The 23272-nt window shown below is 39.3% G+C and overlaps 1 protein-coding gene across 1 annotated transcript in view; it reads left to right on the top strand.

The window, feature by feature from the left end:
• The window catches only part of ptprn2 (protein tyrosine phosphatase receptor type N2), a 148138-nt gene that overhangs the window by 106213 nt on the left and 18653 nt on the right, over nucleotides 1-23272 (top strand). The window contains exons 12-16 of the mRNA XM_008396736.3: nucleotides 6235-6450; nucleotides 9541-9744; nucleotides 16624-16771; nucleotides 18767-18840; nucleotides 22535-22612. Coding sequence (XP_008394958.1) covers nucleotides 6235-6450; nucleotides 9541-9744; nucleotides 16624-16771; nucleotides 18767-18840; nucleotides 22535-22612 — 720 coding nt within the window. The remainder of the gene's footprint in view (nucleotides 1-6234; nucleotides 6451-9540; nucleotides 9745-16623; nucleotides 16772-18766; nucleotides 18841-22534; nucleotides 22613-23272) is intronic.

Raw genomic sequence — 23272 nt, 5'->3', positions numbered from 1 at the left:
AAATAAAAAAAATCCCACTTTGAAGTAAAAGAGAACTGCCTTTTTCGGAATCCCTGGGAGAGAGGGAGAGAGAGAGATGGAGAGAGATGGTGAGAGAGGGAGAGAGAGAGAGAGAGAGAGAGAGAGAGAGAGGTAGAACAGGGGGGAAAGGAGAGCCTGAGAAAACAGCAATTCACACAGCAAACACAGAGACCCCTGGTAGCTCAACAAATGAGCGACTAGCCCCTGCATCCATTCATATCGGCCCTTTCGGCCCGCAAGCCTATTAGCCAGGCATCGCTCCTTGAACACTCACTGTCGACAACATGTGGAGGCATCGCTATAGCAACCGGTGGATATGACATGTGCAATGGACGGGGACTCCTGAGCTGCTGAATCTAAGGAGGGGCTCAGCCTTAACTAAATGATGGCAGAAAAAAAAAAAAACCTCTAACCCCGCCACCTCCCCGTCTCCTTTCATTGGCACGGAGGAGCTGAAAGGACTCACTAGTGGGGCTTCTGCACATTCTTGCAAAGCTCGGAAAATCAGGCGGGCATATCCTACATTCTTCTCCCCTTTTTTTTTTCTTATTTTCTCTGTGTTTTTTTGTTTTTTTTCTTTCTTTCTTTCCTCCTTTTTTTTTCTTCAACTATACGTGTTGAAGTGAAGCCGCGCTCTTTTGAGAGGTGGGGTGGGGAGGTAGGGGGGTGGGGGAGACGCACGCATTGATGGGACGCTCTCGCAGGGGGAAGGTTTTGGTGAAGCGGACCGAGCTGGGACGCGCACAGACGCTTGTCGGAGCTGCGGCGAGTGTCAGCGGTTCCCGGCGCTCGCTGGAAATACGGAGGCGCGGCGTCAGGTCGCTCACTGCGTGACGCGGCGGCATGGATCTAGGTAACAATCTGTCCGAACACACCGCCTGATCGCTCCTGTTTTTGACAGTCTTAATGCACGAAACGCGACGTTAGATGACGGGTTATTGCGATTACCGTGTTTAGTTTATTTATATTTATTTTTTTTATTTTATTATTTTTTTTATTTTTTGCGAGATTTATATCATTTTAGGAGTCTTTCTCGTGCGGCTTCATTTCATGTTGTATTTAATCTTCCTCTAAAAGCTCGTATTTCAGAAGAAAGGAAGAGTTTTCAGTGTGCTGATGTTGTTCTGGAGGCAAAGTTTCTGCAGGTTCAGCCTCATTAGCGCCCAGCAGCAGGTTCAGAAAGTTTGCAAATGAGAGAAGCCTCACATAAAAAATGTGATTTAAAAAAAAAATTATCTTACTTGTGTGTATAATAGAAATAATATTTTATGCTTCCGTTTGGCATATATTTCCTGTTTAAAGCTAATCTTTATTTCATTTGAAATATCGACTGCTGTCGTTATCTTTTTTTCAAATTAGGTCCTAAACACCTCAACATTTTCTCCATTTTTTTTTTCTGTAAAAATTTGTGCGACTTTATGGAACGTTAAAATATGAGACTAAATTGTAGCATAAAATCTATTTTTATTAAACTCTGCTTTATGAGCACATAAAGTCCTCATTTTTAACCATGTGGAATAATTAATCAGCAATAGCAGCTGCGGTTGGGAAATCTTGATTTTAAGGGTTATTGTGACTCGTCTCTGCCCGACCTTTCTCTTTATCATTTGAATAATCCAGAGCACCGAAATCCATCTGCCCCCTTGTCTCCTTCCCAGATTGGCTCATTCTCCACAGGGGCAACTTCAATAGAGGGAAGAAGAAGAGGGAGAGGGCAGTTATTGAAATGGGGAGCTTTTTTTTTTTTTTTTTTGGATGTAACACACATCACACATAAAGAATATGTTTAAATCCGTTAGATTAAATATTTTGATGCTCTAATATGTTGAAGGAAACCTTAAAAATTTATTATATGAAAGAATAAGCCTATTTACCATGCTAGATTTTTTTTAAATAATATAATTAGTTTAAAAAACATATCTGATGTTTTAGGGCTTTTTTTTCCCTGTGGAAAGTTTTTCTTTAAATTTAAAAAAATAATAATAATTGTGTTTGAAAATATGAGTAAGCCAAAAAGCTTCAAGGTTGAACAGGCCCATAATTGTAAATTCTGTCCTTATTTTTTTCTCCTCCTTTTTACAAGCTATTTGTCCTCTTTTTTTTCCTCCCCTCTGTCTCTCCCTCATTTCTTCCAGCACGATTACCGCCTTCAAACAGTCTTTTATGCTTCCGTTGAATTTCAAGGCTTTTTGCTCCCACAGTGGAGATGCTTTTCCAGTCATTTCAAGGTGAATATTTTTCAAGAGTGGCCAAAGATAAGAGATCGAAGGGAAAGATTCTTATAAAAGAAAAAAAAATCGAATGTAAGAAGCAATTTAACTTCCAGAGATTTGGCACTTGGGTTCTTAAGCACTCTAATGATATTTTGATGGGACATAAGATAAAATTGAGTTTTACATTATACGATTTTGACTTCTGTTAGAATTTGCAGTGAGACAGGAAACAGTTTGTGTTCATCTGTTCACTGAGACAGACAATCCTTTGGATGGAGACCATTTCTCTCCTCTGCAATCGGGCCTCTTCGAACCCCTCGCTCTGTTGTTTTCCAGCCTCTTAATCCCTGATTGAAACTACATGCTGGAACCTCAGCTTTTGCAATCAACAGCGAACGCTGTCAGGCCCAACACGGCGCACTGAACAGAGCCGTCTTGCTAAACCCCACTGGCAGTTATCAGCCACAAGGTCAAACCGGATTGTTGCTGGTCTGAGGTAGAAGTGTCTCGTTTCTGGAAATGATAACAAGTTGTAGCAATCCTTCAGCATGCCTATTAGACCCCCCCTTCAGGCTAAATGTCAAAGCTCCTCCAATTTTTTTTTTTTTTCAGATTCACTTCTGCCCATCAATCTCTCAGTATTGCATGCAGACAATTAGGAGCCTGCTGATGTATGTGTTCGTTGTTTATTGATATTGCCCTTTTTGCAGATGCATAGGTTCTGCAGCCGGGAACATTATATCAAAAATGTGTGCATAGCTGGCTTTTTCAGAAACCACCTCTTTTCACGTCAATCGCAGAGACAGTAAGGATGATTTATGGGGAGGAAATTGTTTTTGGGCAAATTGCATCTTTCCTATTTTGAAATCTGGCTCGACAGGACGCTTTGCAATCAGTGAAGAAAATCTTACTTGTTCAGCCTCGATTTTTGAGCTCTTGATGTGGATTGGAAGCTCGCATGGTGCACTGATTCATTTCTGGGTTTCTGTGAGGCTTGACTAGTTGATTCTGAATACGAACAATTCTGACGTGTTTATTTTAAGGACGATAACTCATGGCATGTTCCGTAGGTTCTTTCATGCAGGTGCTTTGCTGGAAAAAATAAAAAACAATATCGTAGTTTTGAATCTTACAGAGAATAAGGAATTACAAGCTTATCGCATTATATTCACCTCAACATCACTGACCTTTATCTGATTTTCATTTTACTCAAAAATAGTGCGTTAAAGCATGTGTTATTGGTTGATTTGTTTACATGCCCCAAAATGGTGGAAATTCTTTTTTTTTATGTATTTAATGAGCAGGGGGTGAGGGGTGGGGGGAGAAAAATCTGATTTTTGACCTGCTGACCACCAGTCAGAACCAATTAAGGATTCTGATCTCCGCCTGATAGATTGGTGCATCTCTAATGTGGCCTTAGCAGAATATAATCTAGGATCCCACTTTGAGTTAAGCCCATCACCCACCAGGCACCACAGCAGCAAAAATACTGTTTGCATGCTGTGCATGTAGCAGCTCTTGCTAGGAAGCCCACAATTAAATTGACTTTATCACACAATCTGCTTTTCTTGACCCTCAAATTTGCTCACCCCACAATATTTATTAAATAACTTGCATAAATAAATTGTGAAGATAAGACTGTTTCTCAGTCCTACGTGGAGATGCAAGGAAGTCTGAAGTGAGCAAGCAGCTTTAATTGGTTGTGATAACAAGCAAACTCACACACAAGGATAAGAAAATATTAATGAACAATATGCTACTGCATTACATGATGACTCTTGACATAATGTTAAAACTAAATTTGAATATTTCTTTTTAAACATTTTTAATTATAAATGTTTAAAGCCATTTTAATTTAATTCCAATCTACTTAGTTAGTTTAAACATCACAAAATTAGAGCAAATGTCATCTGAAAGTGACAAACAGTTTGTCTGAATATGGAGTCATTTAAATTTTGGTCCAAATTCAACTCCTGTCCATGTCCTGTCCTTCCAGTTCAATTCAGTAACTCTCATATGCTATTTAAAATGCATAATTTGTTTAAAAATGTCATGAAAGATTGAAAAAATATTGTTTGTTATAAAACTTCAAATCAAAATATTAAAGTAGGTTCATTATTTGCAAATGTTACAGCACAGATTCTTAACATCCTTACTGTACATTAGAAGTCTTCAGCGCCCCCTAATGGTCTGGGGGTTAAGTAGCAGCTAGATTTACTCTGCTTTCTTTTGGCCCTACTCTAATTAACCACTTCTTAATATTGCTTCAAGAAATTACTGCTGGCTAATAATATTCTTGTCAATTGAGGCTAAAAACTTAATTCCCCCCGCCTCCTCTTGTTTAAATTTCATCTGTTACTGCATAAACCCACACCTTGTACTTTCATCACTTATTTAGATGTTAAATAAAGGTTTCATGAAGGTTAAGGTTATGCTGAGAAGTGCAAATGAGGATAATCTTCTAATCCACAAATTTTCTGTGGAATTTAAACCTACTACCACTATCAAAAAAGAATAAACTTTTGTTACGTTTCTCAGTCCTTTTAAATTCTGGAGAAAAAAAAAATGTAAGGGATTTTAGTTCAGTTCATTTTAACAGCCATGAATTACAGGCACAGTTACCAAAAGGTTAAAATCAAATGCAGCCATACAGAATCTAATTCAGGTCAAATAAAAACAGGGTTTTTTCTGATACAGTTCATGGTTACAGTCACATTCAGATCCAGATACATGCATTGCAATTCAAATCTACATTCAAGCTATCCCATTAAATCAAAGTCAACTGGTGATATGAAGTCAAAGTAAAGTAAAAATAAAAAAATAGCAGTCAATTTGCTTATATCTTGGGCTAACTCCCAATTAAATGAACAATCTCCACTCTTGAATGAAGTTAGGTCTATTTTGTGATATATTTCTCTATTTTTATCATTAGTTTCACTTTTTTTGTCTTTGTTTTTCTTCCAACACGTAAGTTGTTACATGTTCGAAATAAACTAAAATTGAATTAAACTGAATTGAAATTGCTGCTAATAGCTGCTGTTGGCTATCAAGTCCCTCAAGGGAGTTTATGATGGCAATTAGAGAGGCACCAATCAATCGGCCAAAGATCTGACTCGCTCGATTTTTTTTTTATTAATTTGCTGGGACCCCTGATAAGCAGGCCAATTGAACAGAAATATGTGATCTTTTCCCCAATGCATTCAAAAAAAAAAAAAAAAAAGTTTTTCAGAAAATAAAGGGGGAATAATCTTGTGAAACCATCGTTATTTGTTGGACTCTGATACGACTACCTCTATCACAGAAGCTGAAACGCATTTTTTTTTTGTTTGATCGAGTCTTTCTGACCCTGTTCTAGCCCCTAGCAGACCTCAGTAAAAACCAACTCGGTATCTGTCAGGAGAAGCCTGATCTCGCTATTACAAAATATGGCCTTTATGTTTAAAGTGCCATAGTTCCTACAAATATATCTTTCTGTCTGTATTGGCGTTCAGATTTTATTTGAAAGCTTTTTCATTCTTCTGCTGGTCAGCTGGTGGATGCACTTTAACCTACCTGTGTGTCCCATCAGCCCTGCTTTGCCCAGAGCCTAATCCAGCCAACTCAGGACCAGAGGAGCTAATTAAGCACAAGCTTTTCGTATCCCAGCTTCCTGCAGCTGCCCGGTGCCAGGGTGGCTCATGCCAGCACTAAATGGGGTTGTAAATATCTGTAGTGGGCCTCAGACAAGAGACAGCAGTGGGCAGAGGTTGGTAATGGGGGCTGACTGAGCCTGAATGCACATAATGAGGCGGCTATCAGGGATGTCTAATGAGTGGGACCAGTCAGACGGTGGCTGTACATCCAAATATTCTGTATTTGAAAGTCAAAATGAGCTTCTGGGTGAAAATAAAAAAATAAATAAAATTCTCTCTTGACAGGGAGGGGGGCATCCATGTAGAAAAAGTCAGAGAAGCATAGTTTGCTGCTCTGACAGCGTGTTCTCTCTGTGTTTGTTCTCCAGAGGGGCAGCCTGACCCAGATCCCCGTGGTGAAGGAGACCAGGGTGGAGTCTGGCCAGTTCCTGCTGCTCTCCGTCCTCTGCATGCTCTTCATCCTGGTGGCGCTGGCCGTGTCCGCCACCTTCTTCTGTGTCCGCCAGCGCTCACACCTCCACATGAAGGAGAAGCTGGCGAGCCTGGGGACTGACACCAGCCATGACGCCACCGCAGCCTATCAGGTTAGTCCCAGCCCTCCCCCCCACCCTCTCTGTGCTGCCAGCCAATCAGACGCCAGAATAACCAGCCTGCTCTCTGCCATTGGTGGAAAACGCATCGTGCTCATGTAGGGTGAATTATTCTGTGAAAGTGTGTTTGGAGACCCACATCTGTATTTGAGATCATCCAAATTGATCTCCGTCCAACATTTTCTGCCTACCTTTTCGAGGAGAATTTTGTGTGTGTGTGGGTGTGTGTGTGTGTGTATGCGTGTGTGTGTGTGTGTGTGTGTGTGTGTGCGTGTGTGCGTGTGTGTGTGTGTGTGCGTGTGTGCGAACCTGAACGCATGCAATCGGAAACGTGTCTCCACCCTGACCTATTCCCACTGTTCCTCCAAAGCAGCAGGCGGTCTGCTCCGTATTGATTTTTGCAGGGTTGGGACTCAGCTGTGCCCAGCGTGCCACTCCGAACACATTTATTCGCATGTCGAGTTAACATTTTCAATGTTTAATCAGGCTTCTGCAGGGCTGCTCTGAGAACGTGTTAACACTTGCGACCCCAGATGACTTTTGCTGGAAAGAAGAGAAATTAGCATGAATGGGAAATCACACTTAGCCGCACAATTATTAAATTTGAGCTCTGTTAGTGTGTATTTACTCCTGGCTCTGAGATTGGTGCTCAGGCGTTATACAGGGTGGCTTCTTCTTCTTCACAATATATGTTAAAACAAAAAAAGGATATTCAATTAAATTTCACTACAGCTAGGTAGGTAATATTAACATTGCAAATGACTTTCTCGGATTTATTGTAAATGGGATTATTATTACAATGTTTAACTGCAATGTTAAAACTGCAAGGATTCTAATATAACACAGTCCTGCAGAAAAAAATGACACTTTTTAATGATTCCTGTGTCGGGTCCCTGCTTGTGATTTGGCCTGTTTTCCTTCTCATTAGTAATCTGAATGGAGAGGGCAGCAGTGAACCTGTAATCCTATGACTTTTGCTCATCTTTGTCTCTCCCCTGGCACTGACTGCATGCTCCTTTTTCTTCTTCTGTGGAAAAAAAAAATTGTCAGCTCCAGCAGCACAGCACTGGTGCTTTTGCAGAGACGCTGAGAGGTGGGATGAGTTATGAGGTAGACCTGGACGCTGCCCCAAGGCCAGGGCCCTGGGCACCATTTGATGGCTGTAATCATTAAAGTCTGATGGTGGAAAAGCTGATCCAAAACCAGGAGCTTAGGAGTAGAAGAAGGAGGAGGAGGGCTGTGCTCTAAAGGGAAATATCACTGCGATTCATCATGAGATAGCGTGAGCTTTCATGAGGCATTTTCTCTGGCCTGCGCTGTCCTCGTCGTTATTAATTGGGTGTGAAAATTAATTTTGTGGAGAGAAAAGGGAGCTGCTTCGCCTCCTCCCAAAAAAAAAAAAAAATTTCAAACATGGTGGGCTTCACAGATTATGAATTCCAAATGCAAATATCAAATGAGATCACAGCTCGAGGAAAGAAGCAGGGGGAAAACAGAGCCGGAAGATTGCACGGTTTTATGATGCTGTGCTACAGGGAGCTAATGTTTGCACTGAGGCATGATGGGAGAAGAGCTGAGTCATTAGGAGAAGTGTGGGGCTTTTAGTGGGAAACATTCAGATATTAATCAGAAGAAAGCATTAGATGGCTTTTGTTTTAATTATTTATTTGGTTTTTTGCAATGATGCAAGACAGAACAGACTTTGCAATATGCCTAAAATGAGCATCACGAGATATTCATCACCTTTAGGTGTGTCCCACCCAAACCTCTAAATATAACCTCAGCATTGTAAATCTCCAGAATTGTTGCTTTAATTTTTAGTTTAGTGCTTCACCCTATCTATAGGGTGAAGCACTATCTATAGTGCCTCTCTTTTGGCCACACTTGTGAATTTGCTGACACTCCCCTGACACAACAGCATGGCAGCCTTCATCTTCTTAATGCATGAATCAAAGAGCAGGGAAAAAGCTGTAATTTGTTTCTCTAGATTTTTTAAAATTATAATTTTATTTGCAAATCTCATATATGTTTTGCATTTTCATATTTTTTGCATTTATATTCCAAGTGTGTGTGTGTGGGGGGGTATATGTGTGTGTGTGTATAGCTAAATATAGAACTAAGCATGAAGGTTCAATTGCAGTAATTCATTTAGAGAAATAAGTTGAATCGTTTGATTGAAAAAAGACTTGCATGGATGACATCCCAAACATAATTTATTTATTTATTTATTTATTTATTTATTTATTTATTTATTTATTTATTTATTTATTTATGACAACAGCAAATAAATTACCTAAATAAACTAGTTTGTAAAATATAAGCTTTTTTTTTTTTGTGGTGTGCCACTACAAGTTGATCAGTGGTCACCATCTGGCCATCCAGTTGAAAAGCCTTCTGGAGGCAGCACTGCTTTGCTGTGAGATGTTGATATTTTGTGTAATCTGGTTGGCGGTTGAATTCTACCAATGTATTTCTATGTTTGGAGGTGAGGGCCACTCCCATAGATTTTCTTGCCCCTTCAGTGAGTTAGTTGATACAAATTGATTTCCCCCAGTGTCTGTCTATTCTGGCCAAATAGGAGTCTAAATGCTCCTATTTGCGGAAATATAACAGTCTCTGTAGATGGAAATGTGTGATGTAAATGCAGTTTTGGACCCATTCTTGAAAAATGAGAGAGAGTGAGAGAGAGAGAGAGAGAGAGAGAGAGAAGAGAGAGAGAGAGAGAGAGAGAGAGAGAGAGAGAGTCATTGTGTGGTATTAAGGTGCAGCATTTCTACTTGAAAAGGCGCAAGCTTCCTCAGCTCGTGTATTTTTGACATAATTAGTATAATCTTTATAATCCACAGGGATAAGCCATTAATCTACAGAAAAGTGAGCAGAGATACAGGATTTTACGAGGTGCATTTATAGAAGTCGGCTCCTCACAGCGTAAGGCTAAGCACGTAAAATACACCAGCAATTGTTACGTGTATGACAGGGATATGAAATACATGACAGCTTCCAAAGGGGGAAAAAAAAATAATTAATAATATTCCTGATTATTCAGTCTTTCCACATCATGCTCTGTAACTCCTCCCCCTACAGGAACTGTGTCGCCAGCGCATGGCGATCAGGACGTCGGAGCGCGTGGAGCGGCCAGAGACCCTGCGTCACTCTCGCCTCAACAGCGTGTCGTCCCAGTTCAGCGACGGCCCCGCGGCCAGCCCGTCGACGCGCAGCAGCACCTCCTCCTGGTGCGAGGAGCCGGTGCCGTCCAACATGGATATCTCCACAGGTCACATGATCCTGGTAAGGCTGAGAACGTCTCAGTGAGGATTTACGGGATAAAGACAGTGTCGAGGAAGGAGACTCGAGTCTGAGGCGGGAAATCCCTGAAAATGACATTCATGGGTGTGAGATGTGGTCAAATTTAACCCAAAGTCAAACTTTCAGTTCAGTTTATTTTCCACGTAATTTGAAAGCACCTTTACAAGGCAGGCAGCTCCAGTTCAAATAAAGATTAAAGGCAAATATAATGAAATGAATCAAATTTGTTCAAGTGTAATTCAATCACACTTAGATTTAGTCTCATATGGTCCAATTTACAAGACAATACTGTCCAGCTGAGTAGATCGTATAATGGCATTTGGCAAAATGTTATCTGCCCCTGGAAGCCCCGCTAATAGCATCAAGCCACCGAGCATAAATCTGACATGCAGAGCAAGGATGTGATGAAACAGGTTGGTGAGAAATCGATTTCAGAATTGGCAAAATCCTTACTATAAGTACAGGACATGAGTGAAAACTGAAAGGAGCAGGGAAAATGAAATGACAAAGCAGGTTTCCTTCTTTAACACTGATAAGGCACTGCTCAGTAGTCATGAGGGGAAAAAAGAGAAAAAGAGTCCATGCACAGGGAAAGTCTGCATGAGATGATATAGAAATGGTGGCTAAATAGGATCTGGATCAGGTTTCACAAGTCGGCTTTTCAACTCCCCTTTCAATGAGATGCCAGAGAAAGTGAATGCAATTTCCTCCACTTATTTGGAGCATGGAGTTATGCAGCTCCTCCCTTCCCCCACATGTTGCTACACGCTGCCCATCAGCTGACTGAAAGAAGCATTTTTTTTTTATTTTATCGTTCTTATAAAAAAAAAGGTTATTTTCAAACTAACTCAAGCCAAGACAATCATGATGTGGAAACTAAATCAGCGCCACACTTTGCTCATAGATTCATAATATTTTAGAAATGACCGACTGCAGGTTGACTAATTGAGCAGATAGCCTGACTAAGTAAGCACCAAATGTCAGCTTGCTGTGCTACTCTCTAAATGTTTCTGCTTACGTCTGTGGATCAGAGTTAAAGTATTGATACATTTTAAAAAACAGTATTTTAATATTATCTTGCGTTGTTATTGTAGAACTAGGAATAATATTTGCTTTAAATAAAAGTAAATAGAGTCGTTCTATGGTTTTGCTTTAAAATGTTGAAAAGCCTTATTTTCATTTGAGGTAATCACGTTATGTGGATCTCATTCTAATAATGATAGAGTCCAAATTAGATAGAAATAATGTCCTGATTTTCTTTAGTTCTATATATGTATTTGGAGGACCATGTTGAGATCTTAGATTGATTTTTCTCACGTTAAGTTCTCATGAATGCGTCTCTACTTTCTTTCTACAGTCGACATCTAGTCACGCTTTGTTATTTGAAGAATCCTGTTTTCGTTGTTTATTCTTTCATTTCTCTTCCTGCTGTTTTTTATTTCGCCTCTAGTTTTTTTTTTTTTTTATCTTGGCCCCGTTGCCTCCGTCCACCAACTTTCTTCGTTTTTCTCTCAATTTATCACTCCAGTCCTGCTCTATTGCTCCTTGTAATTTTCATCTTCCGCTCATCGTGTTTGCACCTATGCCGCTGCAGCTCAGTCCAGGGATCGTCTCCTGAGATGAGAGCGACAGAAAATTAAATCTCAACATCTATCTAATTTTCTCTGATGTTTTTTTTTTTTTTTTTTTTAAATATAACGTGTTCATTTGTGCATATTTTATTCCTGTTTTTCTCCTAAATGAGAAAGCTCTCACAGACACACAGTGGACAGTTTTAATTTTGTTCAACTTTCATTCAGAGGAAAAAAAAGAAAAGAAAAAAAAACCAGCTTGATGGAGGAGATGGATAGATGCCTCGCAGTGTTTCCATTAATGGAGAAAGCATTCATCACACTGCATGTCTGGCTTTTATACTGGGAGGCTGTAATGAATGAGAGGGAATCTGAGTAATGCCTCGTATTTGGTGGTAATAGATGGGTTTTGTTGCACTTGTCAAGGCTTGTTTGTGAAGCCCCCTTTGAAAACACTGACAATAGAAAAGCATTTAGCTGCGCAAATAACAAAAGGAGCCGCAGTGAATAATTTCTAGGAGCTGTTGTTATTATTAAGCCTCGTTTCTTCACAGCAGCAGTGCAAGGATTAGACTACAGAGAAGGTAAAAATAATAATAATGAAAAGGGAAAAAAAAAAAAAAAGAGACACGCTGGGACCTTTGCTTCTCTCTCCATGCTGTGATTGACATGGAGGTGTCCTATAGAGGGGGCTCGTCTTTGAAATTCTCCCGTCATCTTAACGTGAAACCATGTGTGAGATTGCCTTGTTATCGCTGATCTCAGACCTATATTTCCCCTCCTCATCTCTGCTCTCCTCTCCTCTCACATCGTGCAGAGCTAGATGATGAATACTGAACTCTCCAAAGCTTACTGGGGTGTTTTTCTCTCTCCTTTTTTTTTTTTTTTTTTTGTTTCTTTAGACTCGATCACCTCATTCTCACACACACAAACACACACACACTCACACTTTGTAATTCTTTCAGAATAAATGTTGCACCCCACAGCGCAGCCCACCTTGAGACTTGCATAACGACTTCAAACTTCAGAATTGAAATTGGATGTGCTGACTCATCTGCTTGGGTGTGTCTTTTTTTTCCCCCCGTTTTTTTTTTTTTTTTTTTTTTTTTTGACGCTTCGGCACGCCTCTAGTGTCTGACGATTTGCATTTTCTTTCCTTTTTTTCCTGTTTCAGCTGCTCTGTGGTGCTGTAACTGGCACTTTTTATCTTCTGAGTGGTTAAAAATATCGGAAAAATGATAATGGAAAAGCAGCGTGTGGCTATATTTCTGCAGCGTTAGACCGTTTCAGCACCACGGACAGCGCAGTAGACTCACCAAGTTTGTGGACAAACAGGCTTGAGTTGCTTTTTCTTGCTCTTATTACAGTTCCCTGTGCAGAAATATTCATGCCTCTTGAATTTTTTCACACTTTCATCATTTTGTCATTCCTTGTTACGTAACTACAGCAAACCTGTTTGCATATTATTAGGATTTTGTGTAAAAGACTAACACAAAGTAGCGCATGATTGTGAAATGGAAGGAAAACATTTTTTACAAACACAAATGTTGAAACTGTGGTCTGCAGACATATTCAGTCTAGTCTGACGCTACTGATACTGCTCATCAACTTGAACACACAGTTCCTGTGGTGGCACATGGGAGTGGCAGCAGCATGCTGTGGGGATACTTTTCTTCAGCAGGGACTGGACAGCTAGTGTGGGCTAAAATGGCTGAGAACTAAATCCCATTCCGAATCTGATCCAAAACTTAAAAGAAAAAGAGAAATAAAAGAAGCTGTCTAAACTATCCAACTGAACTTGAGATATTTTGTAAAGAACGTTCAAAGCTTCATTTTTGAAATGAGCAAATGTGGTAGAGACATACCCTAAAAGATTTGCAGCTGTGATAGGTATTGGAGCTGAATACAAATGTACACCTCTGGTTTTTTTTTATTTAATTTCAGCTTTAATTATAAAAACCAACCATTGTTTATGTTCCACTTGACATTTAAGGATTATTTTCTGCTAGTTCTCCAAATAAAACACCTCAGAAATGCATGGACCTTTGTGGTGTGAGGTTGTAACATGAAAAAATTTGAATGTGTTCATTCTTCCAATGGACTTTACCCATCTTGTAAAAATAGATAAGTTGCTCCAGGCTCTTTGCTGTTTACCAGTTTTCCCTTTTTTTCTTTTTCTTTTTTTTCAGAATGATAAATTATTTGCCTAGCAGGAAAAACAAAATGCTCTGCTTTCCCTGTTTTAAATTTAGTTCCTGAGCAAGAAAACACAATTTGCTCTCCCATTTAAGACCTCTTTTGTTCAGCTATTATTTGTTGCACAAAAATCACTCTGCACATTAATACCCCCTTCTTTTCCACACGCCTCACAGCTGCTTATCATACCATAAAGCCCCCGGCCCAAACTGCTTGCAGCATTTTAATTCGACAGGGACGTGTTACCTGTTGTGTCTGGTCGTGCCTTCATCCCAATTTCATCCCTCTGCTGCCGAGGAGACCGCTGCTTAGGAAGGATTAGACATTGTTTCCCTGACACACACAGGCCTCCCATCCCCAGCCCTCTGATTGGCAGACATAATCCCTCCCCCCCACCCCCAACCTCCCCCTATTCACCAAGCCTTCGTTACCCTGTCTCTGGAATACGCCACGGTCCACTGCCTCCCTCCTAAAAAATAAAAAAAATGGAGGGCTGAATACAGGGACTCTGCTGGCTGCATCGCATTAAGCTTGCAAAAAAAATTATGAATTTGGAATGCAATCGATTTGGCGGCTATCAGTTGAATAGATGCAATTCAGACTGGATGCATGGAGTACATGGAGATGTAATGCTGGTCGGCAGAGGGGGAGGTGGGCTGCAGAGGGTTCTTGTGTGGGGTGACAAAAGTGCAGTGAAAAGTGATTCTACTTTGCGTAGAAGGCGCCCAACTCAGCATATGTAAGCTTGCGTGCGTTATTCACTGTTTAAAACCGATGGGTTTTTTTCTCATACAGCAAAATAATTCATTTTTTAATTATTATTCAACTGCAATAATCTCTGGGAGTGTGACTTTTTCAAAGACTTTAGAACCTGGGTGTCATCTTTGTAATCTTTTGTACCGTTTCTCAAAGCACGTTGAAAAGCCATGTTGTTTCCCAGGTTTGGATAAATAAGAAGCAAAGAAAGAAGGGGATGAAAAATATTTGAGTTTAAGTTTAATTTATTATATAGAGAGTGTTGATAAATTAACATGTTTAGAAAATGAAGTACTTTTTTATAGGAATTTAAACAAGTCAAGCAAGTTTCTGTCAAACTCTTTTTCACAACTCTCCTGGTCTCAAGCCCTGCTTAGATCAGTTCTTTAAACTGATTTTGATACCAAACACAGCACAATTTTTTTTAACCTTTAAAAAGAAAATAAAGCTTACATTAATAAGAAGTTTTGTGACTGGGATCTGATCACCAATTTTGTAAAGATTTGACCTACCGATACAAATTTTAGCTGATTCTAATGTCATTGTAGAACAATGAATAACAAGAAAGTAGAACAATGAATAACAAGAAAATACTTTACACCAACATTCTCAATTGAAGTGGTTTGGAAAACGTTGTGCTGTGTCTCTCTGCATCACAGATTGTGGAACATAAATACCCATAAAAATAACACCACTAAAACTAAGTATATGCCATTCACTCCTTTTAACAATATAGACTTCAAAGTAGACGATAAATGATCAAACATGAGTCTTCAACAGATTGAAATATAGTAGTGTACAAGTGGAGCTCCACCTCTGTGAATTTGTCTTCATATTTTTGTTCCTGAACTCTCTGTCAGATTCTGAAGAAACAGTAGCTAGAAAATATAAAGTAAACTTTTCTTCCCAGAATCTTCTTGCAGCTTTTCTGCCTCCTTTGGCTCCGTATTTAAACTCCTCAGTGATCCTGAATATAGCTAACCGAGTCTTGTTCCCAAAGTAAAAACATCCAAACCACAGATCTCTTCAGGCCCCGTTTTAGTGCTTATGTGTGGGACATTCACTGATCAGTAAAAAGATCTGCTTTTCTAGTTTCCAATCATCTAATCTCTGACTGAAAGATTGGTTCATTCTGGTTGGTGTTTTCTATTAAAATGTTGTGAAATACCCCTCTACCTCATGTCCGAATGATATTGTTGCCCAATTTGTGGAACATAACATGTAATATAACAAGTACAGCAAACCTGTTGTTTGTACGTCAAGAATGTAATAAAAACTGAGATTTTTTTAAGGAAAATTTATAGAAAAGTCACCTCAATTTACACTCCTGATGTCTCACAGGTTAATAGCCTATTATTCTGCCGGACAAGCTTATTTGTGATTATCTTTTTGGAAGTAATTGTCACTATCCTTTTTCAAAGATTTTCCTTGTGGCTGACAGGCAGGATGAATGAATGAATTCAATATAGCGAAAGCGGAGCATCACCTCTTTGCCCGGCCTACCTATGTACCGCTCTTAATACGGGATAAAAACACGGCACATCTGGGTATCATTGTCATTGTATTAGCCAGCTGATCCCTGACATCAGTTTATGAGTCTGTAATCTTCTCTCTCGCACAATAGGCGGACTGAACCATCTAACCCCCGTCGGGAAGAGAGCCATGATACAGGAATAATGTTCCACACTAAAAAAAAAATAAAAAGAATAAGAAAGAATAAGAATCTCCTTGCCAGCACAAACTCTAAGCTCCATAAGACTTGCCCTGGTTTAGCAGAATGCACACACACACACACACACACACACACACGCACGCGCGCACGCGCGTGTGCAGGCAGGCAGGCTGCTACTTGCCCCTCCCCCTTTTTTCTTTCTCCATCTTTGTCTCTAGAGCGAATTCAATTTTGTCTTCTCCAACCGACGGCTTAAATGCAGACAATCTTATCAGCGGCTGTGCAAGCAGTGAGGGACGTGATTGAAACACCCCTGAAGTATTTCCAAAGCAGACAAACCTTTCAGGAGTCCTAATTGTGTCAGTGTGTATGCGTGCGAGTGCAAGTGTGTGTCTGTGTGTTTCTTCTTGGTCAAACACAAATGCACAGATATGCCAACATTATCACACCCTTCCCTACTTTGATCCTCGGTGTCTTCCTTCTCTTTCCCGAGTTGCTCAGGAATCATAATTTGCTATTTTGATTGTTCGGTTAGTATTTTTCGAATTTTGATTGATACACAACAATAAGCAATCACTAGAAACCGCTGGTAGAAAATGATTTATTTATTTTTTTCCTTTTTGCTCTGGCTTCTTGTTGAAAATGGTCTCTCCGTTCTCCCTGCAGTCGTACATGGAGGACCACTTGAAGAACAAGAACCGTCTGGAGCGCGAGTGGGAGGCGCTCTGCTCCTACCAGGCCGAGCCCAGCGCCTGCAGCGTTGGCCAAGGCGAACAGAACTCCAAGAGGAACCGAGCTGATGCCGTGGTCGTTTGTAAGTTTGCCTCAGATCTGTTACTTTCTTTTCTTTTCATTTTTGTTGTTGTTGTTGTTCTCTTTGGCTTGTGAAAGTGTCTCTATCATGTCCAAGACGGGAAGAATGAAGGGTCAGCAATGTGTTTGCATCACTTTTTTTAAACAGATGGAGTATAAAAGCAGACTGATAAACAGGCCAGAACAATACTTTGGAACATATGCTTCCAAAGCAAACAATCACTGGCAGCTGTCTTGCCAAAAAGCGTCTAATACACTTACTTTATTAATCCCTTCTTGGAAATCTGTCTCTGTCTATATATATATATATATATATATATATATATATATATATATATATATATATATATATATATATATATATATATATATATATATATATATCTACCCTAAGTGACCACAAAAATGTTGTCCTTAAAACACTTTGTACTGTATTAATAAAATGAAATGAGCTGTGTCTTCTTGTTATGGCTGTGAGGGTGACAAAGTCAAAGTCTTGACTACAAATTGACTAAACAGCCCTTGAAACCTCCCCTTTAAGTTTGTTTTTATACAAATGGCATCAGGGACTTTTTTTGGGGGGGCGGGGGAGGGATACTGTAGGAAGCAGTTGCAGTGACAGTTGGTTACAGCTATAAGTCTGGCAAGCAAAAGCATCACTGGCTTATTTAAAACAAAAAAAAACAATAAATAATCCTAATAACTAACATTTAGAGAAATGCAAAATGCAAGAAAAAAAGAAGAAAAAAAAGATTCTTCGTTTCTACTTTCAGAGACATTCCAGTCCAACTAATCACAAGTTGCCCAAATGGCTTAAGATTTGTTTCTGTTCTATTTTCTTCCATTTTATTTAGTTTTGTTCTTAGTTGAGTGTTTTGTTTCCCTGTGTGTTCCCGGTACTGTCTCTATTTTGTTTCTTATTGCTGTGTTTTCTAAGATACTAAATCTCTGCTTTGTAGTATTCAGTTTAGCAGGTTTTTAAAAGTTCATCTTACCATCTGAAACGCTTCAAGTTCCTATTTAGATCAAGGACCTCTTTAAAGAGTTAAGCTAAAGGTGATGAACTTGGCAAAGGAAAAACCATGACTTTTAGCAAAAGATGGCTAAAAGTGTTGACGAGAGAAAGTAAATCCACGTCCTCTAATGGCCAGTGGGGACGACTCCTGCAATTATTTAGCACCTTTGAAATAATCTGTAATATATGTATAACATGATTCTGATTTTGATGGTGATTTTCTTCTTATTGTTAATCATATATCAGCACAAAAAAAATCTGTATAAAGAAAAAATAACGTGACAAACTTCATGATTTTGAGAGAATCTTTAGCCCAGCAGGACTTCAGTCTATTGAGAATGTTCTTCCTCTGAGTTTTGATGTCAGTGGTAACATTATCGCCACCTACTGGCATGGCATAAATATCTCAGTCTTTTAGCTGGTATTTCAGAGCCCATCTGGACTGAGATTTTTTTCCAATTGTGTAAAAAAATATATCCAAATTAGTGCAGATAGCTCACTGACCTACTTATAAAAACATTTACTAAACATCAATGTGGGATATTATTTATGGTTGAGCCAAATGAATGTTGACTAAGTTTTAATCATGCCTATTTGCAAGTATCTTTTAAATTCAACACTGTGTCTCACAAGAATACCAAACAGGTTTTCATGTTTGTTCAATGGAGATTAATTAGCAAAAGTGAATTTGTCTTCGTTGGAAATTAATCTCGAGGTTTTTTTCAAGTTGGCATTGTTTAGAAATGTCAGTTTGACAGATTAAAACTGAACCTTGTTAGGGTCAAAAAATCTTTTATTTAGGGTCAAGGGAGAGGTTTGGAGACACCATGTGTGTGTTTTTGTGTCTGATGAAAGTCTGGTGAAACTGAACGTCCTTCAGTTTTTATGTTCTTCTGCTGCTGTTCAAAAATCCTGCAGTTGCTGTGCAGGAAGGAAAGGATGTTGAAACTTGTACAGATGAATTATGCATCTTCATTGCAGATGATCATTCCCGGATCACCTTGAAATCGGAGAACAACCACAGCAACTCGGATTACATCAATGCCAGTCCCATAGTAAGTATTGCTTATTTTAGTTGCACTACACACCTATGCTCACACCTGTTTCACATGTTGACATGGAACAATCACAGTCCTGACAGATTTAATGTGACAGATCAACACAAAGCAGCACATAATTGTGAAGACGTCCAATCAGATTGAATGAAAGCTTTATAGGAACATTAATTTCCAACCTCAGATTTAGATCTGGACTTTGATTGGGCCATTTTAACACAAGAGGAAGCCTTTTCAGAAAGGCTCATTATGGGTGCACATCTCAACTTATTTGCATTCTATAACAGATTTGCATCTAAGACGGTCCTCTGTTGACTAATGCTGAAGAAAAGCGTCCGGACAGCTTTATGTCGCCACAGTGTTGTCTGTTTTGTGCAACTAACACATTTTGTTTTCGAAAGAGTTAATTTTTTTTGCAATGGCTTGTATTAAGGGGTGAAGGCAGCTAATTCAAACAAAACATGTTAAAACATGTGAAAATCTGTTTTTGTCAGTTATTTATGACTTTATATTAGTTTGTGACATTAAATTTGAATAGATTACAGAGAAGTTTGTGACTATCATGTGAGAAAATGTGGAGAAGGCTTATGGGTTTTATTTTTAAAAGGGCTACAAATTATTTTGCAGCTGTAACTTGTTGTCTGAATTAAATTGTTGCTGATCCGCTTTCTTTTGTATTCCATACAGCAAGCATCAGTGAATTTGTCAGATCACTTTTACAACCAATACCTTGCTTTCCACTCTCACTCATGAACAATTCCACATTTTCTGACTGACAAAACACGTCCCATGCAAATACAGAAAGAGCTCCATATTGGAGAGCACTATGACTTATTTTTGTGTCTGTATGGTTTTTTTGTTTGTTTGTTTTTTTTTCTTTTCCCCAAAAAACATTGTCAGCCATGATTTCCCCCGAGGCCACCGAGAAGGGATTCCATCAAAGCGAACAGGAAGCTATGCATTTCAAATACAGTGCCAAAATTTTCCTGAGCCGACAGATGAGGATGGCACACACACACACACACGCACACACACACACACACACACACACACACACACACACACACACACACACACACACACACACACACACACACACACACACACACACACACACAGCAGCTCTAAAAGCCTATTACTCTTCAGAAACCAACAATGGAGACCTATTTATACCGCTTGATTATGTACCAGCATATTCATAGAGCTATATTTATCTTACACAGTGTCAGGGTGCAACATTTAATTTCATAGTTGGTCAAATTGTAACTGAGTTAATCAGTCTGGAATAGAAGTTTGTAAAGATTCACATTAGAACAGAGAATTTTTTTTATTTTGTATTTTTTTAGCGTTTTTAAACAATTCAATTCGATTTTTGCCAAACACCATTCTGAGCCAATCGAAGGGAAATGGGTTGATTCCGATTGGTGGTGAATCAATGAGCATATCTCTAGATTAGAAGGATTAGAAAAGTTCTCCAAGACACCTTAGTTATGGTTTAAAGAATATGTTTAAAGTATTGGGGTATGCGGCAATGTGAGAATGAAAGATCAGTAATTGCAGCACAAAAGGGTCTGACCTGAGAAAAACTGTAATAATTATGCCTGTCGCCGTGGTTTCTTCTTTCTAATTTACTTCAGGGGGCTTTCAGTAAATAATCTGGCACTTCGTTCTGGGAATCAAAGGTCACACGGGGGAGGGGAGCATATCTGTGCTCCCTGCTGAGCACAGGGTGACATCTAGCATTAGAAAAAAGGCCAAAAAAAAAAAGCAAAGGCTCGACCACGAATGATGCGAGAGCTCCTGGATGTACAGCATCATTAGGGTGAGGAATAGTTCAAAGGAAAGTGCAGACACAACCCTCGTCTTGGCATTTTTTGCAAAATTTCAGCAAGAGTTTCCACCCAACGTTTTTTTTTTTTGTCTGGGACTCTGGGTTGAGCTTAGAAGCCATTTACTGCCCAACCCCTCTATCTTACAGAAAAGCAGGATCAAGGCACGGTGTGTGAAAGCTAAGATGTTTCTCCAGGAGCAGATGTTTCGTTTGAGCCGTTTTCTGTCCAAGCAATTTCACTCGAAGCCAAAGGAGCACTTCTTTGCATTTCTCTTTTGTTGCAGTCTATCTTCATTCCACAACGGCACAGGGAACCACAGCTGAAATGCAGGGCTGCTCTTTCCTCTTTCATGTCTCTGCTTTAGTATTCATGTTAGGATGCAGGCGCAATAGCTACAGCAGGGCCTGCATCCTTGAGATTGGCTGAAGCGAGTGGCTAGCATTTGGCATCGCCATTTTATTTCTGTGGACTTTTCTTTCGTTTTCTTTTTTTTTGTGTGTCTAATGTATTTGAGGAATTTTAATCAGGAAGGAAAAAGAGGAACCTAAGCAACATAGTTATGGCTTGTATGTAATTTAAGACCTATTTTTTGTTGTGGTTTTGCAGAGAAGATGCACTTTTTTTTATTACATTTACCTTCCATAAACAACAAGCTAATATTAGTAGCTTAACTTGTCAGGCTGTGGTAGCTAGTTTGCAGTCCCCTACTTGGCAGATTTGCTGTTTGCAATTCACTAAATAAAATTTAAAAACGGTCAACATTGTTTTTCCAGTAAATTTTAGTAACTTTCTTTCAGCCAGCTGAGCAGCAGTGCAGAGTCACAGGTGAGAGAGGGGCAACATTGTGCCAGAGAAAACTGAGGTTACTCTGGTAATATCCCATTTTATGGAACCTTAAATTGCACATCTTAAAATCCTTTTAAAATAATTATACACTTTTTTTTTTTTTTTGCATTTTCAGCATTTCAGAGCTTTAAAATGAATTCCAGTTGCCCAGAGTAATAGGGAGAACAGCTATGCATTGAAGCCGGGGAAAAAATACTCCTAAATTGTTTTGCTTTTGATGGTGAGAGCCAACGTCAAAGTAGGCAGAAAGCAAAAATGATATAGCGGATCTTGATTTAGCAGTTCCCTGATTGCACTTCAAGTTAATACAGTTATTTAAATGCCATAACTCAGTGACTGTTTATTCTCAGTTTGGTTGAAAAGTCAAAGAATTCACTTTTAGATGTCATACAAACTTTTTGTCAAACTTCATTCAGAAAGTTCAACATGTATTAATAAGACCTCCTTGTTATTCTGCAAATATTTACAGAATTATTGTTCTGCCGATAATTATAAAATAGGCACAGAGAAACCTCTCTCTAGGCTTGGTTATAATATATTTAAAAATACGTATATTTTAATATGCAGGTAGGGAACGCAGCCTCACTACATTCTCACAATAACTCCCACTCCTTAATTTTTACCATTAGTCTCCCTCATCTCAGCCACGTCTTGACTTTGAAGCTGTTCTATAAAGTGTTGGAGCGAGGGTGTGCATGTGAAAATACTAATAAGCAAAATCTCATTGAAAATCAGGTGTATAAAGTCAGATTAGCCACCAGATTTGCTGCCTTTTTCCAATCATGAACTTCAAAAAGATCTGTTGCATCATAAGCTTTGGAAGTGCTCACAGGGAAAGTTCAGTGTCTATATGTTGCCCTCTTCTACGTATGTAAGGTTGGCGGTTATAAGCTATAAGAAAGATTGGAAAAGTGGATTTCTTTCAGTGGATGTTTGTGTGCTTCTGCTCTCATATTGAAGCTTTGATGAAATCAGACAGAATTTTTGTCTCACATCCTTTGTTCTTCCTCTCCCAGATGGATCACGACCCTCGCAATCCCACTTACATTGCCGCCCAGGGGCCACTTGCTTCCACTGTGGCAGACTTTTGGCAGGTAAGGCTTGCCCACTTACCCGCCGTGCAACTTTTATTTTTATTTTTCACATTTACTTTTCTGCAGTAAAAAGAGCTCTGTGGGTTTTTGTGATTCTCAGTATATGCAGATAAGGGAGGATCAATGAAGTAACATAGCAGAAGAAATGTTGGGTTGAGCTCACAGACGTCTTTGCATTTGGTGGACAAGAGTTCTTATTTTCCCTGCCGGTTGCATGACTTTTTCATACTCTCAGCATCATGAGGGTTTATTGACCATTTCTGCTACACTTCATTCAGGGATACACAGCAAATAAGACATATGACTAAGTTTTACTGTGACATTGGGAGGTAGTGTTTTTGAAGGGGGTTTAGAACTACTCTGGTGCAGTAGATTCACTTCTGTTATTGTTACTTTGCAATTTAAACCCTTTTTTTTGTGGCAGCATCTAAATCCTCCCTGAAGGAGCTTTTGTCATGTTGGCTATGGAGAAAGGACTCTGACGTCACAGTTTTGTGCTCTTGGTGTGAAGTAGAAAGACTTGTACACAGCCAGCAAGTCAGTGTGGGATCTCACGTTTTACCCTGAGTTGCCTTGTATTAAACATAAACAGAAAATAATCCCTGATCATTTTTTGTCAAAATTCATTCTTATGTGAGTTTGGATCTTTAAGCATTCAAG

This window comes from Poecilia reticulata, chromosome 20 (assembly GCF_904066995.2).
Source record: "Poecilia reticulata chromosome 20, P_reticulata-male-v2, whole genome shotgun sequence".
In the NCBI taxonomy this organism is placed as follows: Eukaryota; Metazoa; Chordata; class Actinopteri; order Cyprinodontiformes; family Poeciliidae; genus Poecilia; species Poecilia reticulata.
Note: the sequence above shows the minus strand (reverse complement) of the source record. Positions and strands in the feature narration are given on the sequence as shown.